The sequence below is a fragment of the Denticeps clupeoides genome, chromosome 19 (genome assembly GCF_900700375.1).
Source record: "Denticeps clupeoides chromosome 19, fDenClu1.1, whole genome shotgun sequence".
NCBI classification, from domain to species: Eukaryota; Metazoa; Chordata; class Actinopteri; order Clupeiformes; family Denticipitidae; genus Denticeps; species Denticeps clupeoides.
The window spans coordinates 18058538-18077723 of NC_041725.1; the positions used below are offsets into that span (position 1 = coordinate 18058538).

The window sequence follows — 19186 nt, forward strand, 5'->3', positions numbered from 1 at the left end:
AGAATAAGAACCTCTACCCATACCAACATTGCTTTGCATGGGTTAATTTGGGGGATATGCAGGTCCTGGTGTTGTGTGGACAGAAGCGTTCATTGGGGCAGTGGTGGCCTAGCGCTTAAGGAATCGGCCCTGTAATCAGAAGGTTGCCCGTTCGAATCCCGGTCCGCCATGGTGTCACTGGGTAAAGACCCCACACACTGCTCCCCGGGTGCCACTGCTCACTAAGGGTGATGGTTAAATACAGAGGACACATTACACCGTGTCACCGTGTGCTGTGCTGCAGTGTTTCACAATGAAAATCACTTCACTTTCACTGTCATTGTTACACTGGAGAAGGGCACACACTCGCTTGATGGGTTGGTGATTATGAATAGAGTACATTTTGGTAAAAAGGTGGATTGCTGTGATCATTTTACAGCACTGCTGGAGTGCTGCCCTATTACTACAGTATGCATTGCCTGTCTAAACTGTACCTAATTGTGATCTTGATCATTTTATTGATTAATGAGGTTGACATTATACATGAAAACGTATTTAGGGGCAAATCAATAACTCGCTGAATAGATGGGGTCTAATAAATCAAAACAGTTTTAACTAAGTTATTAGTTATTGGTTATGAAGTAGGTGAAACGAATGTGTACAAAATAAAGTCTATTCAATGTCTATGATTAGTTAGATTCATAATGTGCTGATAAGTGTTAGGTATTTCTTAACTTGGTAAAAAAAAAAGGAAGAATTTTCTAACAACATGCAGATGTCCCGTGATTCCATCCATGTGACCGGGAGTGACACGGAGGTGAGGGAACGTGACCCCCATAAATTGGCAAGATGGCCACTGCCAGCTGCTCAGTCATTGGTTGGCTTTTGTCAGTTCGACTCTTTTTTTCAGGTCTCTCTTGTTTTGTCTCCTATCACCTTTGCCTTCTCATCCTGTCCCTTCCCAAACCCTGTCCCTAATGTGAACATCGGGGGGGATTCTGTATTTTTTTTTTGTGCATTTCCCCCCTGTTTGAGCCTCGAATCCAGGCCTGCCGCTTCACACGCTACTCAGTCAGCGTTGTTCTGTGTCAAGTCATTCATCCATCGCTCCTTCTCTCATGCATTATGCAGACGTCCCATCCTGCCCCCTCGATTCACAGTTCCCCTCTGGCGACTGTCCTCACGCAACCTCGGCTACGCGCACAGGCTGCAGGCCGATGACAAATGGCAGCTGAGTGCGGCGAACACGCCGAGCCTTGTGACGCCGACCGGCCTTCTGGGTCACGCAAGCGCTGCAATATTGATGATGGCTTCCAATCTGGAGTCGGCCCCCTTCCGATGGGACAGGATTCTCGCCAGCTCTGCATCTTGTCACAGACCTGAGGTCCCTGCGTTGAAACCGGATCTTCGGTCCAGTTCAGAGCGACCGCAGAACTTCTGGAAAATGCTTTTAAGCAATTTGCTGCAGTAACGGCTCCTCACAAATACAACCAGACACATAGGGTCTGTTAGTGAACATTTACATTTACATTTACATTTACGGCATTTATCAGACGCCCTTATCCAGAGCGACTTACAATCAGTAGTTACAGGGACAGTCCCCCTGGAGCAACTTAGGGTTAAGTGTCTTGCTCAGGGACACAATGGTAGTAAGCGGGACTTGAACCCGGGTCTTCTTGCTCATAGGCGAGTGTGTTACCCCTAGGCCACTATCATCCCTTGTGAAGTCAACTGAAGAACGCTTGGAATTCCCATCTGGACCAGATTCGTTTTTGAATTGTTGGTGAGGTACAGAGGGAAGGTGGTGTATTTTCTGTTAAAACAGGAAACAGGTGACTCCAGAGGGCGAGATCTGTGAGATTCGATCAACTGAAACTGGTTTTATCCGTATGGCACCTGCACTCCACACAACAACTTCAAAAGCCACCGAAAGCCTGAATGCTAGAAGACAGTTCATGTTGCAACAAGGCAACGATCCCACACAGGAGGGACCGGAGTGTGTGGAGGAAATAAAATGAACAACCTTCACTGTTGTAAAGAGAGAGGATCAGTGGCTTCTGGTGACATTTCAGACCTTAATCGGAGGATCGTCTTTACTCAATATAATATATCAGACTAAAGGAAAAGAGATTAATAAACTACTATTCTATACACCTACTGTAATGTCATTATACAAGATAAAATTATATATTTACACACTAAAGCCAATGAAATTAACTAGTGTGAAAATGCTACTGAATCACGAACATTTTCCAATGAATTGCTGAAACACTCAAAATAACAGGGTTGCCAGATCATGTTTCATATCGCAAATTCTGCATGCTGGCTGGCATGCACATGACTGTAAATCCTGGCCCTGGCATTGAGCAGTGTGACTGGCATTTCAGAACAGGGCCAATGTTCATGGCTCCTTTAATCTGAATGGGGTGGCTGTTTTCTGGGGACCTTGGAGGGTGGATTCTGTAATATTTGTGAGGATAATAAGTGCCGCGAAAAGAAACACAGATATATTTCGAAAAGGCCTTGAAGCAAGCAGCTTTGCTCTGTGAACATTTTTGAAAGCCATAAAGCTGTCAAAGCAAAAACAAGCAGCTGCAGCCAGCGGATCGATCCCGATTTACTCTTCCCCCCGGACGGGGGGAGCAGAGGCGAAGTGGGGATTGAGAAGAGAGAAGAGTAGGACATTTTAAATCCCAGTTGGATGCAGCGCACTAGCAATTATGTGAGAAGTCAAACCATCCACATTCAGTCACACCAGTGAGAAAAACCATTGAAATAATCATCATTTTTATCATCTTAGTTATGGAGCATCATATTACAGTTCTGGCTCATTCAGACATTTACATTTAAACATTTTATACTCTTCCTTCAGTATTTGGTTTAGGATGCATAAAAACGACATGTTCAAAAATATGGAATCTGTATATGGTCCACGGCATATTCTACATTAAGTAGCTTTTATAATACAGTCTTAAATTCTTTTTTACGTATTGTTTGTTTTAAATCATTGGCTTGAAGCTTGTTGCTCGAGTGCCGAACAGTCTGCACTCCAACCTTAACTTAATTAAGGTGTGGCCAGTTAAGGCTGTGAGGCCTTAAGGTTGGAATGGGACTTTCATGTTGACGTTCTACTGATGTTCAAACCCAGAGAAATGTACAAATAATCATACAGCAGGATTTTTTTATGTACTGAATACATTATACTATACTTCAGAATACAGAATACATTACTGAATATGTTTATTCTGCCACCACTGCTTGGCCCGATCCCGTGTTACATTAGCAATATCAGCAAAATAACTGTACAACTGACCTAAAAATGGAATATTACACTAAAAGTCACCTTGAGAAAATGCTGACCTCTGGATTTGAACCCCCAGGTTCTTGTTTGTTTTGCCTTATCCTTCAACTGTGAAATTCACCGAGGACCATGTCTGAGAGACAGAAGCAGAATTTATTGATGTGGGGTTAGCCGGGGGAGGGACCGGCGGACAGTAGCCCACTTCTCTAGTTGTCACTTCATCTCTGGGGGTCAATAACAATGGCTCGTTGCACAGTGCTGTTGAAAGGGAGCGATGAAGATGAATCGCTGTCGTGGCTAAAGGTCTTGGCTTCATCTTTTATCGCAGCATGTTGTGTCTTTACAGAAGGCCAATTTCAAGACGTCTACGCTGCGCGCGGTTCACGCGTCTTTTACCCCTTTACGTGTGCTTTTAAAATCCATCCAGGCCATCCCGAGTTATCATGCCAGTCTCCGTCAGCAAGTATTTTCTGCAGCACCGACAGATTTTTCTCCGCGGATCCATCTGGACACAAGAAGGAAATGTGGCTGAATGCATGAACAGAAGCAGATTAGTGCCCGTCTCTGAAATTATGACTTTTTTTTTTTGACATTTCACAATTTGTTTGCTTTTCTTTTCCCGCTGAATAGTGTAGACAACCTTGCATGTGCTTGTTACTGGTTTTAGCCAAACCAACATTATTTTTTACCACAACATTAACATTTTATGACAACAGCATACCAGAGACCAAAAGCCGCCGACATGAATAGAAACTGGCCTCGCTTCCCCCCTTTCCCACGAAAAAGCGAGGCATTTGCAGGATTCAGGATAATGGTGGAACTCGAACCCAGGTCACGGGCAGCATTGGCAGCACGTGCCTTGCAATAATGCTACACGACGCCCAAGCATGCGCATGGGGCAAAATCCATCAGTAGTCACTATATTTATTTCGGTATTCAACCAAGAGAGAGCAGGCAAACACAGGTACAGTATAGTCAACTTTTTCTTTTTTTAATTCAGGAAAACAATATATATTTTGTGCACACAAAGGACAGATCGCACACTATTCCAATTGGCCACCGTGCTTTTGGAGCAACCGGAATGAATATAAAAATGTCAGAAGAAATTGTACCCGACATGGGCTCATAGCAGCGACTGAGGATACGGGCATGTAAAGTTGGCCAGTTGACTTTCGTACTCAACACACAATGATAAATGTTTCTTTTTTTCTATCATGTACTGAGTACGCTCCTTAAAAGACAAATGAACAACATTTAAAAATCCCAAATATTTCAAAGTAGATGCCAGTTCTGATTGTGCTGATCTTACTGCTTTTATGTGGTAAAAAACACATGTTCTGATTTTACTTTACTTTACTTTACTTGGCAGACGCTTTTGTCCAAAGTGACTTACAGGGAGAAGAGACCGCCAATTCTCATTCGGTTTCCATAGATTGTGAGTTAGATATGGTGTTTCTGTTCCGTTACTCCATGAAGAACCAGCTGTGGATGACCAAGCAGCTCCTGCTGAACGGTAAACCGAAGCAGCCACGTAATAGAAATAAAAAGATGGAGTTTGGAATGTTCTGTCTCCGGTTATTTATACATATAGTGAACAATAATGGGCCAAGAATAGAGCATTGTGGAAACCCCATTGTGAACGGGCAATATGTTTGAGGTAGAACCATCTGTCTAAAACGCCCAGGTTCTTCCTGCAAGAAAATGTGTAAACCACACAACTGCTTGGGTGGAGAAACTAGGGTAAAACTCGAGAGGAACCGGGACCCATAATCCTCTGGTCAGCACTGGGTTACGATGAAATACCTCCCGAAAATGATGGCATATGAAGGTCCACCAGTGTATAATGAGTCCCAGCAGGCGACATTCAGAGGGCCAAGCAGGACAGTCCATGTCACTCCGAACCAGGAAACTCCCCAGGCAGGATGTACCATCCACGGTGGAGCGGATGGTGAAGGGTAGGGGTGAGTTTTACATTACTAATGGTGAGGGGAGTGTTGTTAAAGGCCAGAATGTGTAAGTAGGTTTTTAGCCTGGATTTAAGTAGTGGTGCTGCTGACACCAAATCGGTATCTATAGACCCCTCCACTTGTTCAGTGACCAAAGCCTCAAGCGCCTTTGCCACGGCAGAGAGTTTTCCTCCGCATTCCACCTGGCGAGCAGAAGCCCTTTTCCTCCAGGCTATTACAGTCGTCCCTTATCCCTCATCTCCACGCCCGGTCTGTGCTGGAAGGCGAGGGACGGGGCTATTTTCAGCTGCGCGAGATGTGGCAGATTTTATCCGCCGTAATTTCATGCACAGTTGGGCTGGCATACCCCTCATCCCTCCGCATTATACGTGAAGCAGGTGGGGGCGCCGCGGCGGCCTGCGCGCTCAGATGTGAAATTCCGCCGGTAATCTGGCCCTACGGACAGGGTTTGCTTGAAACACAGATATGGTGTTTCTGTTCCGTTTTTTTTCAAAACATGGGAGTGGGAAGTGGCATGACCTATGACCCTCTGTTATTAAATAGATTAAAGCCCTTGTGGCGTTTCGGCGAAAGCTAAATATCGATAAGAACGGAATTCACTCCCTGTGATATCAAATTATGCAGCAGAGCTCCATAAAGCACAGAAATGCAGTCCTCGCCACATGGGGGGTGTGAAATGTAAGGCCGGTTCCCCCCCAGGGAATGTAGCTGGTTTACGGGAGCCTGGAAACCCTCTTAAGATGAGATAAGATTAAGATTAGGATGTTTGTGAGCCATCGGGGGTCATGTGACTGCTTTTTTTGCGCCCTCAGATCTCGGCCTTCTGCGTGTGAGCCCCGCAGGAAGCGCGCTGACACAGAGGAAGGGGACAAAACCGACGCCACCGGGCCTGGTGGAGGATGCCTGCCACCCCCCTGCCTCGGACGACATTACATGCAATTCACGTCTGCGTTTCCATATCTGCATAACGTCTCCCTGTGGTCTGGCAGCTATTCTCTGTACGGATGTTCTTAATTTGTGAATAATTCGCCTTCCAAGGACACTTTTTCAACCAGATTAATGTCAAGAAGAAACCCTAAATCTATAATGTGGGTGAAATATACACGTGCCGTTGCATCACCAAAAACCAGCGTATGGCTTAGATTTATAAATTGGAAACAAACACAACACTGGGAGAGAAATAAGCAACGATTTCATAAAAAAAGTCCTTTCTGTTTCCGTAGCTGCAATTCTATGTCCATTACCACATAGGTTCCATCATATTTCACACTGTTGAACACTTTGTTCTTATTAGTGTTTTTTATACAATGGGCATGAGCATTATTATGAAACGCTAAACCATAAGGCATCAGTTTCAGAGACTTGGAATTTCGAATGTTTTCGGTAGTTTGTTGAAGAATTTTACACAGACACAAGGCTGTCGATTGAGATAATGGGCGAAAAAGGGGACTGGTTACCCCCCCAGCGCTGTGTCCACGACGAAATCGGCCCACTGGAAACAGAAGGGACGCCGGTACACCACGCGAACTCCAGACCTGCAGGTGGCGCTAAAGCCTCTCCTATATTCATTCCCCTTCATAATAAACCCAGACGGCGGGGGGGCGCGGTGACGCCGGTGGGCGGAGTCAAGCCGCTGGCGACTGGAGGAGGCTGGACCGAAGTGAACACAGGCGGGCGAGACGCGGTCCTGAGCGGACCGAGCCGAGCCGAACCGGACCGAGGACCCGACTCGCGTCTCCAATCGGCGTTACTGCATTTCGCTGGAGTTTAAATAAATCTGTTTTGCACCACCGCTAGTCTGGACACACGACCCTCCATCCTCGTGTTTTTTTTTTATTGTTTTTATTATAATTTTTTTATACATTCTGCTTCGCGCCATGACATGTGACCAGCGGACAGTTTGATGGGGTTCCTCAGGATTATGATGCCGCCCAAGTTCCAGCTCTTGGCTGTCCTGGCGTTCGGCGTGGCCATGCTGTTCATCGAGAACCAGATCCAGAAGCTGGAGGAGTCTCGGGTGAAGTTGGGTGAGCGGCTCTTTTTTTTTTTTTCGTGGCGCCCCTCTCCGCTACGGCCAGCTAGCTAGCCGGCTAGCCGCCGAGGTGCGCCTGTCGCCCGGTCCCCTACCCGCGTCGCCCCGGCGCTCCACGCCGGAGCCCCGGTGCGGGACTCCCGCGCCCCCCTACAAGCGCCCTGCGCGCCCGGTTCTCGTCTGTTATTGTCCGCCTGGCGGCGTTTTAGCACACGCAGCAGGCTAGGCTAACCAGTCAGGGGGCTAGCCCGGCTAGCCGCCGCGTCAAAACGCGTCCGTCCACCGAATAACTACATTTTAGCTCCGATTTAGATGCTCCACGTAGGCGGCTCTCATATTTAACCTAATAACGTAGACCGTTTTCCGCCATGTGACCGAGCGTTTTACGTTGAAACGACACGGTGGTGAATTTTTTCCCCCCTCTCTTTTCTTTTACTGCCAGTGACCTGAACTACCCGTGTATGTTGTGCGCATTTAGCTGCCCTTTCAACGCACATTTCATCCGAATTGGTCCCGTCGGAGTGGTGCCTGTCAGCGCCGCCATCACATTCATCAATACTGAAGACGGAATGGATCCGTCATGGAGTCCCAGAGTCCCAAATCTTGTTCAATGAAAGTGTTCAAGTTCTGACTTGAAAAAATTATCGGTTGCTAATTCCAAATTTTAACCTGCCCAGGTGAGCGAGCCTCGAACCCCTGAGGCCTCCTGTGTGGCGTTTTTGTGACAGTTTGTCCCTTTTTGGTGGACGTCAGATCTTGGGAGGTTATTATGTCGGATGTTCCACTCGCCCGATGCATTACGGCACTGTTGGCAGTGCAGCCGAGACCAGACAGGTTTCCTGAACAAATTTCAGCACCCCAGTCCGGTCGGGGTGGTGATGTGACAGGCTTCATCGAGCACTCAACTCTGTGGAAAACGCGTCCTCGGGATGGAAAGGCGGACACGTCGGGTGCTGCCAGGAACCGGCCTGTAACCATTTTGTAATGTGGTCGGTGTCAAATACAAATGTATTTCCTCGCAGGGAGCTTCCGAGACTTCACTTTCGCTGCCACTGTTTACCGGAACACATATTTTTAAATTGTAGTGATGGTTATTAGCAATCTTTCACTGACAATGCAAATAATATATATCACCATCGTAAATTGCTTGTCTTTGTGTTCTGAACATTATGATAAATAGATGAAGACAGTTATTTTGCAACGTCACATTCTTTTTAAACCTAAAAAAATCTAAAAATCATTTTTATATTTAAATTCTCACTAGTGAGCTTCATTCTTATCTTGTCTGTGTGAAAGGTTAGGATGCATGTAACGGGTAGGAGACCTCAAATCCCATTTCTCTTTTAGCTTTGCGTCCCAATGTTGTTCAGAGTTTACATTACATTATGCATGAGATTGGCATCATAAACCCATTTAGACTAATTAAATTGGATTAAATGGTGCCATTTGCAAGGAGGCCCAAGGTGACGGATGAACAGCGGGGATTATGACACGCCAGGCCGGCTGAAGGGGGTTTTATCGCCGCGGATAAGTTCACTCTGAACGTTCATCTGGGTTCTTTCACGGGCCCGGCGACTGGAACAATACGGACTAGATCGGCGGTGCAGGCGGCAACCGAGCTTGAATTAAATAGCTGCGCTCGTTCACTCGTGTGTCTGTAGGGCACCGAAATGTCACCGTTGCGAATGCTGCGCGGCGCCTCGCTTTTTCCTCCATTCGCCATTCCTCCCAGAGGCAGGAATGCAGGAATTGAAATAAAAATGACTGCCTGCTCGGAAAATGGTCCTTTGGTTATTGAGACGAGATTACCTTCTCCCCCTTATTGCATGGTTTTATTCTTACTCTGTGCAATTTTATTAAAATTCTATTTGCTTTATTATGCATCCAAACATTTTGTTTGGCGTATTGCACGCCGCTGTGACTGTGTGTGAATTTTTTTCGTCGGCCTGTAAATTCCTTTCTCTTGTTGAACCTACGGTGCTCCTGTAGGTTCTAATATATCATGGCGTTAGAGCTGGGCAATATGGCAAAAAAAAAAAATATTCGTCGCAATATACTTTCTCATATCAAATGATTGCTTTTTAATCATAATTTTCTCCGACATTGCCAGACTGAAACCGAACGTTCCGGAGATAATAAGCAGTTCGTTAACGTTCGAAACCACGACTATCGCTGCCATCCGCTGCTCCTTTCCCAGCTTTACGCAGTGAACCAAGTCACGTCGAGCCGCGATCCGTGCTTCCGTATTCCAATTGACGATTATTCGTTTTCGTAGTCGTCATAACTCCGGTCCTCGAAGTTAAGTAAAAGACGTTTATTCAATTTGCGGACGTCGGGTCTGATTTTAAAAGGAATGTAAATACGCACAAAATATGATCCTTTCTGCCGTTTTTATTGGGATCATAATAAGTGGACTAAGCCGATCTGCGAGACCGAGCGGAGTCACATCACATTCGAGGTACATAGGTTACAAATGTTCTATGTGCCATGTCCTGCTAAGTAGCCCTTGTCGAGGGTGACCTTGGCGCGTGTCCGGCTCGGAGTGACTGCGTCGTTGCTGGCGCGGGGATTTGCTCCCCCGCGACGAGGCAATCTTTAACGGAACAGAGGGAAGCACGGCCTTAGCTTAAACCCTCAGGAGGGAGCTGATAGCGCAGCACGTTTTGGCAGGCTGCTCTTAATGGGGGACCTTGCTCTGATGACTCCTAAATGGAGTGATTTATTCCATCTGCCAGTGCTCCGCCACCTCCCTGCTCCCATGCCGCTCTGGGCCCTTAAATGCCTGGCCACGTGCGATCTGGCCACGCGGTGAATAAACCCGTCCGTTTCGTTTTTCCCTCTTTACTGCAGGCGCTTTCATGCGGATTGAAATGTCCCACCTTCGAAAGTTTGTGTGGGTAGAATTTCGTGCAAAGTGCTGTGAAAGCTGTGCTCTGTATTGTGTTTCCCCAGAACGGACGAATCGTTCGATGAAATCATCTTAATTTCTCAGTTGGTCTTATCTGGAAATGGTGAGCGGCTGCATTACCTTTTGTTGTCTCGTCTGTTCATGGCCTCTGATCAGATGTATTCAGTGGTTTTGGTTTCAATGCTTTTTCGGATCGTCCCTCCATGAATGATGCGTAGCATTTTGCCAAATTCATTCAGTCGTGTTTTAAAGTGAAGTGATTGTCATTGTGAGACACAATGCACACGGTGATGCGGAGAAACATGCCCTCTGTATTTAACAGTCACCGTTGGTGAGCTGTGGGCAGCCATGACAGGCGCCCTGGGGAGCAGCGTGTGGGGACGGTACCTTCGTCTATGGCACCTCAGTGGCACCCTGGCGGTATCGAACCCACAACCTTCCAATTATGAGTCCGTTTCCACTGCCGCTTACGTAAGGTAGTTCATTTGTGCAAATCGACTGAATTTCTAGTAGCCAAACTGACAGAACATACAAACCAACCACCAACACACATTTACAGCATTTATCAGACGCCCTTATCCAGAGAGACTTACAATCAGTAGTTACAGGGACAGTCAGGGACAGTCAGGGTCAAGTGTCTTGCTCAGGGAAAGGGAGACAGTCAGGGTTAAGTGTCTTGCTCAGGGACACTATGGTAGTAAGTGGGATTTGAACCTGGGTCTTCTGGTTCACAGGTGAGTGTCTTACTCTGGTACGTTCTGCTGCAGACCCAGACTCCTTTGCAGCACTTTGCCTGTATTTGAATCTCCCGTGTCAGGCATGATTGGTAGGTTGTTGGCCTCCTTCCTGTCGACAGGCACGTTCATATTGTTGCCTTCTCCTCCTGATCAAGAAATGGCATCATGTTCACCTCACATGATCAGAAAAGAATCAGCAACAGACTTCATATTGTCCCTTTTGAATAAAAGGCTTTAATGTTATTTGCTTGTTGATTTGTATCAAACTATCAAGATATTCATATCAGCCGTTACAACGTCAGCTTGATTTCTCATTAATTCACTTATCCTGGGTCTCCCGGGCTATCAGATTATGCACGTTTAATTTAGTTTCAATTTACTTCCTGTTGGATGTCCTCAACCGTCCAAATTTTTCTTTTTGCACTGAGGCTCAGTTGTCCGGTTTATCCGTGCCGGTAAGTGCATCTTTCTGACTTGAAGGCTGCTGACATTCTACCATCATTTTTACTGTCAGGCTCCTGTTTCACTTCCAGTCTAGATTTATTAGTGTGCTATTAAATGTAATTATAGTGTTGGGTTGCTATTAAAAGACCTGCAGATTCCTGAGCTCGGGGGCTTGTCTGATCTTGGCTGGTCTCTGCATTCCTTCACGGTTTTCTTTTTTCTCGGTTTAATCAGATGTCAGAACCGAGTGAAATGCGCCTGTTGCCATTGGACAACTGGAGACCACCGAGCGGACAGCTGAGAGGACGTGAGCATCGTCCAGACTGCCCCGAGGAGACTGCTCGAGCCTATCGCTCGTTCCAAAACACATTTGGCCGTGCGCCTCGCTCTCACAAATTGAGATGGTGGCGAATTTAAGCAGGCTCGGCACTGGATTAATTTTGTTGTCCATTTACAAGCAGCGAGTAAATTATGTGCCGTCTAATGAGCTCAGTAAGGGAAGAGCTCCTCTGAAACCACATCTCTGTTGCTGCAGACCAAACAAGCTTCTAGTTTCGCGCTCAGCGGTGATTTTGTATTTTACCCCCCTCCTCCCAGATAAATAATAATAAGATTACTTTTATTCATGAAATGGGTTTGACTAAAAGTTTTTTTTTTTTTCCCATTCTCATTGACTAAAATTAGACTAAAACAGTCTTGGATAATTCAGACTAAAATAAGACTAAAATGCTCAGTTTTAGTCGACTAAAAATGGATTAAATTACTAAAATTAGCATCACTCAAGGACTAAACTAAAATTAAGACAGACCACCAAAAACATGTATACATCCAAGTAGGTTTCAGTGTGAGTCCTGTTAAAGAGTGGGTGGGCTGTTGTGTTGTACCAGGGCCCGTGGCGGTTCCACTTCTATCTGCCACCATTTTAATGCTCCTGACACACTTAATCGCCTTTGTTTAAGGGAAAAAATGAAACCCATTCTTTCCAGTCCAGTGGGTGCAGGGTACGTTCAATTTGAGCCCAGAAGATTGCTGGTTCAGTGCGCAACAAAACAGCTCTGTTCGCTTGGTTGACCTTCCCCTGGTGCAGAAAGGTTCTCTCGGAGAAGGGGAATAGCTGGCGGGAAAAAACTTGAGCCCACAGAGGCTTGTGTGGCAACTGCAGAATAGCTGAATGCCTTTCTCCGCTTGTTCCCTCGCTTCCTCCCCAGTTCAGATGCTTGTTCCTGGAGTGGATTCTCTTGACAACGGCCCAGTCTCCCTGGTGCTACTCATGGGAGGGGTGAATGATTGACAGACGCCCCTCATTCACAGGCCTTCTTTTGTGCGACTCATACACGGCTCAGCCTTATCGCAGAGAAAGCAACGTTCTCTGCTGAAGGTGCAAATCGTATCTGAGCACAGACTCGCTGCGTTTGTTGGACCGCTTTCATTCGGTCCCTCCCTCCAAATGACTGACATGAAAGGCATGTGGCCTGAAGGACGGGTGGTTTTTATGCTGGTTTACTTTTACGCCGCTGGCAGCAGTCTAGATGGATATCAGCCAGTGTAATGGACTCTCCGTTGCTCCAGTAGTTTCTTGCATGCTGCCATGCCTGAAGTGGTCAAGGCTGTTCACACTTGCTGAGCTCCAAATGAAGAAGTGGCAAAAACAAAAGGGTTTGATCTTTGGTTGGACTTTGTCTGTGGCAGCTAACTCAAAAAGTGTTCAATGGATAGACAAGAGGAGTTAGTGGTTTGGGTCCACGTTCAAAAAAGTGTGAGTGAAGTTGGATCCCACAAGAAGTGACCTGCACTGGAATGTGACCGAGTGTTCTTTGAAGGTTATAAGCTGAGGGCACAATTTGCAAACTGGCGCTAAGCATGAGGCTTGTTGGAAGTGTAATGTCAAAGGTAACCTCAGGGTTTTTATGTATGTGTCTGTGTGTATGTATATGTCAAGGAACCACTTCGTAGTTATCTGTAGCTTGCATAGTTATTAACTACCTTTTCCCCTTGTTTTATTTATTTATTTAGTGTAAATCATGAGATTTCTCTTAATCTTGTGATAGTAATGCCCCACACTTAAGACCAGAAACTGCAGGACTAGAAATAGGTGTTAATAGCGATTTGGCCATTCTGCTTTGCCGTTCAGAGAGCAGATGTAGAGTTTGTCCCCTTATGAATGTCATAAGGGAAGCTATTGCATCCTGTTTCTCAATCTCTTTTTAAAACCATGATCTCCACCGACCGTCCAAACGTTTTAAGCATTGCAGTTGCTCGCTGATTGGCTGTAGAAATCGGAAAGAGACTTCAGATACAGAATTAGGGGACCACTAAGGCCGATATAAAGGTGCCTTGACGTGAATTTTTTTTATTTTTACTTTTTAAGTGAAGGGATGGTGATACACTGCAACCTAGCACATCCTGAAATGTGACCATCACCCTTGGTGAGCAGTGGGCAGCCATGACAGGCTGCCCAGGGAGCAGTGTGTGGGGACGGTACTTTTGCCCAGTGGTGCCTCAGTGGCAACAGAATTTTTGCTCAGTTGCACCTTGGCTGATCGGGATTCGAACCTTCTGATTACAGGGCCTCTTCCTTAACCACTAGGCCACCACTGCCCCTAGTAGTAATAATAATAAACATGCAGTGGGGCTAATGGTGGCCTAGACATTCACCCTTTTTTTTTTTTTGATATTGTAAAACCACACCAAACTGGAGAAGTGATAGTCTTCAGTTGGCATAAGTTGGTGTTCTGTGCAGAATGCTCATTGTAGTATGGGGAACCTGCATTTACATTACATTTACATTTAAGGCATTTGGCAGACACCCTTATCCAGAGCGACTTACAACGTGCTTCCATGTTACCATCGATGAAGTGATCAGTTCTAGTTCACTAGGACCCTCAACTATGAATACAATCTTTTTATTCACTCTGTTGTAGTTTCTATACAGAAGTCAGACAAGAAAAGTTACAAGTTCATCTAAATATTCTTTAAAGAGGAAGGTCTTGAGCTGCCATGTGAAGGTGCTCAGTGACAGAGCTGTTCTGACCTCGAGGTCATTCCACTACCGAGGGGCCAGGATGGAGAGACTAGGCGAGCAGTACTAGAGGCTCGGAGTATACGAGGTGCAGTGCGAGGTGTACCTTTGTAGTCTGTAGTGTACTCTCTACATACTAGTATTTCTGTAGTGGCACATATTGTTAGCCATTACAGAGACAACAAATTGACAGAGCTAATCATCTTAAATGGCTTAGCTCTCTGTCCATTGAGATTGAAGTACTTATGAACACATGCTCAAAATGGTAGCCGGCTTCAGATTGTTATTCCAAAACATCATCGCTCCGTTCTTTTAACTGGTTGGCACCATTTTGATACGGTGTAACGCGTCATTATTGACAGTTTTCCCGCTGTGTTCAGCTAATAGATTAATTCTTGGACTGTTTAATCTCAACTCCTCTCCCCCAGTCCTGTTTCTCGAGAGAAGTGCATGCTGGGACGAGCAGCGGTAGCACGTGCGAGCCGGCGTCGCTTGGCGCGATGATGAATTGATTCCTCGTCCGGAGTGATTTATGCGTCCGTGGCGGATCGTCCTCCCCCTCTGTTTCTCTATTAATCTAATCCCGTGAGGCCACCTTCTGCAGTGCCGTGCGGCTTTGATGAACGATCCGGTCCACTAACGAAGCGGCGCTGCCAAACTGCATGACTGGTAGCGTTCCGGCAGAGCTCCTCCCACAGTTTCTACTTCTGTAATCCGTTCACTGACGTTATTAACGACTCCATAAACTACAGCCTGGAATAAATACATTTTCCCAAGTATTTTATCCACTTTCTTATATCGTAATGAGTGCTCAGAAGATCAAGTGGCCATTATAAATCATGCATAAAAGTGACTGACGAAGCCCTTTCGGTAACATGGCAGTGGTGGCCTAGCTTGGGGCAGTGGTGGCCTAGTGGTTATGGAAGCGCCAAGGTGGCACTGAGGTGCCACTGAGCAGCATCCCCACACACTGCTCCCTGGGTGCCTGTCATGGCTGCCCACTGCTCACTGTGTGCAACGTGTGCTGTGCTGCTGTGTATCACATGTGACAATCACTTCACTTTATCTTTACGTAATTCATTATATCCCCAACTTGGACTGCTGGGTTATGAGCACGGCAGTGCAAAATGGGACTTCTTCTTGGATGCCCATTAATCTTTATTCGCTTCACGTTTGACCTGCCCACTGTGCTGGTGACAGGGTGCAGCTCACACACACACACACACACACACACACACACACACACACACACACACACCACACAGCACAATGTGGTTAAATTAGCGTCGATACAAAGTCGCAGAGAGTCACACTGTTCCACTGTCCTTGTCAAATGTTGTAATGCAACTTGAGCAAATTTCCGAACTCCTACACTGGCGCCCGCTGTTAAGGGGGTTGACAACTGCACCTTTTAAAAAGTGTTTTTTAATTCATGTTCGTTAGCCAGGTGTGGTGTGGAAAATTACACTGCGCTACACAGGGATCGTTTTATTGTAGGTTGTAATTTTTTACCATGTCTGGAGGTGGACTGGGATGGTTTGAGCTTAGTTAATTTAGAAATCTGAACGATGGAGGTTTAGCGGTCATCCGTTATAAATATTAATTTTCATATCAGTGCAGTCAATTCACAAATCCTTTCAACTGTAGAAATAATTTTTGCAATACTTTATATTAGCTGTAATCATAGCATTTACCCCGTAATTTCTTATAACAAATTTTACAGAAGATTTGAGGAAAAAGACTAGTTGACCTCATGATAAATGTGAGCTGATTGGGTGTTAGGAGCACTGTGTAATTTTTGAAGGAACCTTACATCTGGAGCTGGATTCTTCACCGAATATGAAATAGTGAATCCATGTCATCCCTCATTCCTGGTCGAGTATACGGTGATCAATACTGTCGTGAGATCCTATAAGGAGAAGCATTCACTTCAGAATCTCGTTCTATTTAACTGGGAGTTTCACTTGGACCTCAATCATTGAGCTGCTCTGTGTGTGTGTGTGTGTGTGTCAGGGTGGTCACTCTGGTGGCACTGTCTCTTCGACCCAACACACCAAATCAATTCCATGCATTCCGGAAGGAATAATTGTGCTGGGCGTCGTGTTAAAATGTCACGGGACCGTGTTTGCCGGATCGATCCAAGATGGAGGGAGCTGATGACTGTGATCACAGAGATAAAACACCGCCTGACTCATCTGTCTCGCCTTCCTCCTACCCGGTCTCTCTCTCCTGAGGAGGAGTGACCAACACAAGATAGAGAAATCTCGCTGTGTTCCATACGGAATATCGTCCGGGTTCGTACATTTACCGTATTTACCAGACGCCCCTTATCCAGAGCGACTTTCAATCGGTAGTGACAGGGACAGTCCCCCCCCCTGGGGACACTCAGGGTTAAGTGTCCTGCTCAGGGACACGATGGGAGTAAGTGGGGTTTGAACCTGGGTCTTCTGGTTCACAGGTGAGTGTGTTACCCACTAGGCTACTAGCACCCAACACAGTGAGAGCGGCATTTTTCCAATCGTTTCGTCGTTCCCATGTTGAGTCTCCTGTTTCAGATCGTTCAGAAGAGGCACGTCCGCATCTGTAACGGGTCACCTTGGCAAAGAAAAGTGCGTGTGGATCTGTGATCCAGAGGCGGCACGATGTGACCCAACGCATGGAAAGGCTTAGGGCCGCCGATGGCGCTCGCCTCAGGTCTGAGTGTTTCGGCGTGATTGCGGTGGCTCCGGATAATCCTCGGATACAATTACACTTCGCCCGGGTGTCCGTGGATAATGCACGGATTTTAAAATCTGTTGAGCCCCTGCCGTGATTTCATTTTGCCGGCCTGCGGGGCGTCTCAGGTGAGGCGCGGATATCTCCAGAGCAGAGCGCTGTTTTCCCTATAACACAAGTCCTTATTCTGCCTTCTCGTGTCCTTTTTAGAAAGATTTTTATAATTGATATAGATTTTTTTTTGTTATGAAAAGGTTTTAAGAAGAGATGCTTAGGTGTTGCATCACACTGCAGCAACTGCAGCCGTATGAAGTCACGTAATGTTGTGTGACGTTGACCACATCTGGTGAAATGAAATCTTTTGGGATCTTTGAGAAAGGTCTGTGGCCAATAACGTGCGGTTTCCTCAAATCCGAGTACGTCTTGAAGGGTTGAAAATGTTCTCCGTAATTCTTGCCTGGTTTTCGGCTGGGGAGGCACCAATGCAGATGCTCGTCACTGTCGTAGTGACTTCGAGACCGGGGTTTTCTCCACAGTCATATCCATTTGATATCTTAAGAGAGTGGAGACATTTCTTGAAATCGTGTGCCGTAACGCCCATCACCCAGGGGGTCATCAGTAATATTCTCGTCTGCCCATCAACTCGTTTTCCCCCTTTAGCCTCTTTGGAGCGTCCACTCGCCTCCTCTGGTCTGATGTGACGTCTTCCACCTGATCAAGGTTCTTTTTTCTTTCTTTCCTGATGGTTTCTCAGGACTATGTCCATTCTAGTTCTGTCGGCAGGGCCGTTCTGCCACGGTGTTGAGATGGAGGAGGCCTTGTGGGTTAAGGCACAGGAAGCTGTGGACTGAGGTGGTTTGCTTTAGATAAAGAAAGTTGTGTACGTATTTTAGTTTTAGTAAGTACCCCTCACATTTCTGTAAAGATGATCATGCCTTCATGGGACTCGTTCAGAAGAATTGAAGTCTGGTTAGTCCGTGCAGGTAGAGTGTTGCGTTTTTTGACCGGTGGTGATTGGACCGCTGATCTCTATGTGGACTGCACTGTAGAGAAGTGCTGATCCAGGTCCGGCTGGGATGCTGTGGGTCCACACTCTGCCCACCCCCCTGGTATAAAATTCTCCTATCAGATCTGTATGTTAACCTAAATATTTCCTGCAGAGGCCGTGATCGACCTTTCACCTGCTTCGTTACGTTTTCTTTCACCAAACTCAGTCCTGTTTTCAACCCCCGAAACGACTCCGTAAGACCCCCCTCCCCCGTAACCTCCCACAGCAGGGCCGGACATGCGCTGGACATACAATTTTTATTTATGTAAAACACATTTAGTTTTTGCATTAAGTATCGGTATCCCCGATACCAACCTGAATTTTACTTGGTATCGGATTTACATTTACATCATTATCCAGACACCCTTATCCAGAGTGACTTACGATCATTAGTGACAGGGACAGTCCCCCCTGGAGACACTCAGGGTTAAGTGTCTTGCTCAGGGACACAATGGTAGTAAGTGGGGTTTGAAACACCCCCCCCCCATCTCCCTTGCTGCCGGCTCTTTACGACCGCCTGGAAGCTTGAAGGATTTGTCCAGCGAGACTATTTACGTTATAAATGTTAATGCCGTAACGTCAGCATGTAGAGCCGAAGGAGCGGTTACCCGGCGGCAGAGCCCGCTTCTTTATATAGAGCCACAGAAACACAAGTTCCGACTGACCCCCACCCACCCTGGGGCACATCAGGGACCTATGGATCATGGGGTGTGGCATAATAACGATACCGCGGTGATGTATAATATACAGAACATGTAAAGTCCAGCCGAAACATCGTTCGACATGATGAATGTCCGCGCTTTATAGGACATGGTGGACAACATTAGTCTCGCATGATGACCAAGTAAAACCTTGATTGTGAAGTGGCGTAAAGTCAGTAAGCATCAGATGAAAGTGACAAGTCACACGGGGAGTTAACGGAACTCTCACCCACACCGACACAGACCTCGTGTTCACGCCGCATAGTGTCGCGGCGTTGTTTCGGCAGCAGAGTCAATTAGGCCTAATCCTTTGAGCGGGTTATCGATCTTGCTGA

General features: G+C 46.3%; 1 protein-coding gene across 1 annotated transcript in view; it reads left to right on the forward strand.

Annotated features, from left to right (window-relative positions):
• Positions 1 to 6914: 6914 nt before the first annotated feature.
• The window catches only part of hs2st1b (heparan sulfate 2-O-sulfotransferase 1b), a 41284-nt gene continuing 29012 nt past the window's right edge, over positions 6915 to 19186 (forward strand). The window contains exon 1 of the mRNA XM_028961946.1: positions 6915 to 7274. Coding sequence (XP_028817779.1) covers positions 7151 to 7274 — 124 coding nt within the window. The 5' untranslated portion in view covers positions 6915 to 7150. The remainder of the gene's footprint in view (positions 7275 to 19186) is intronic.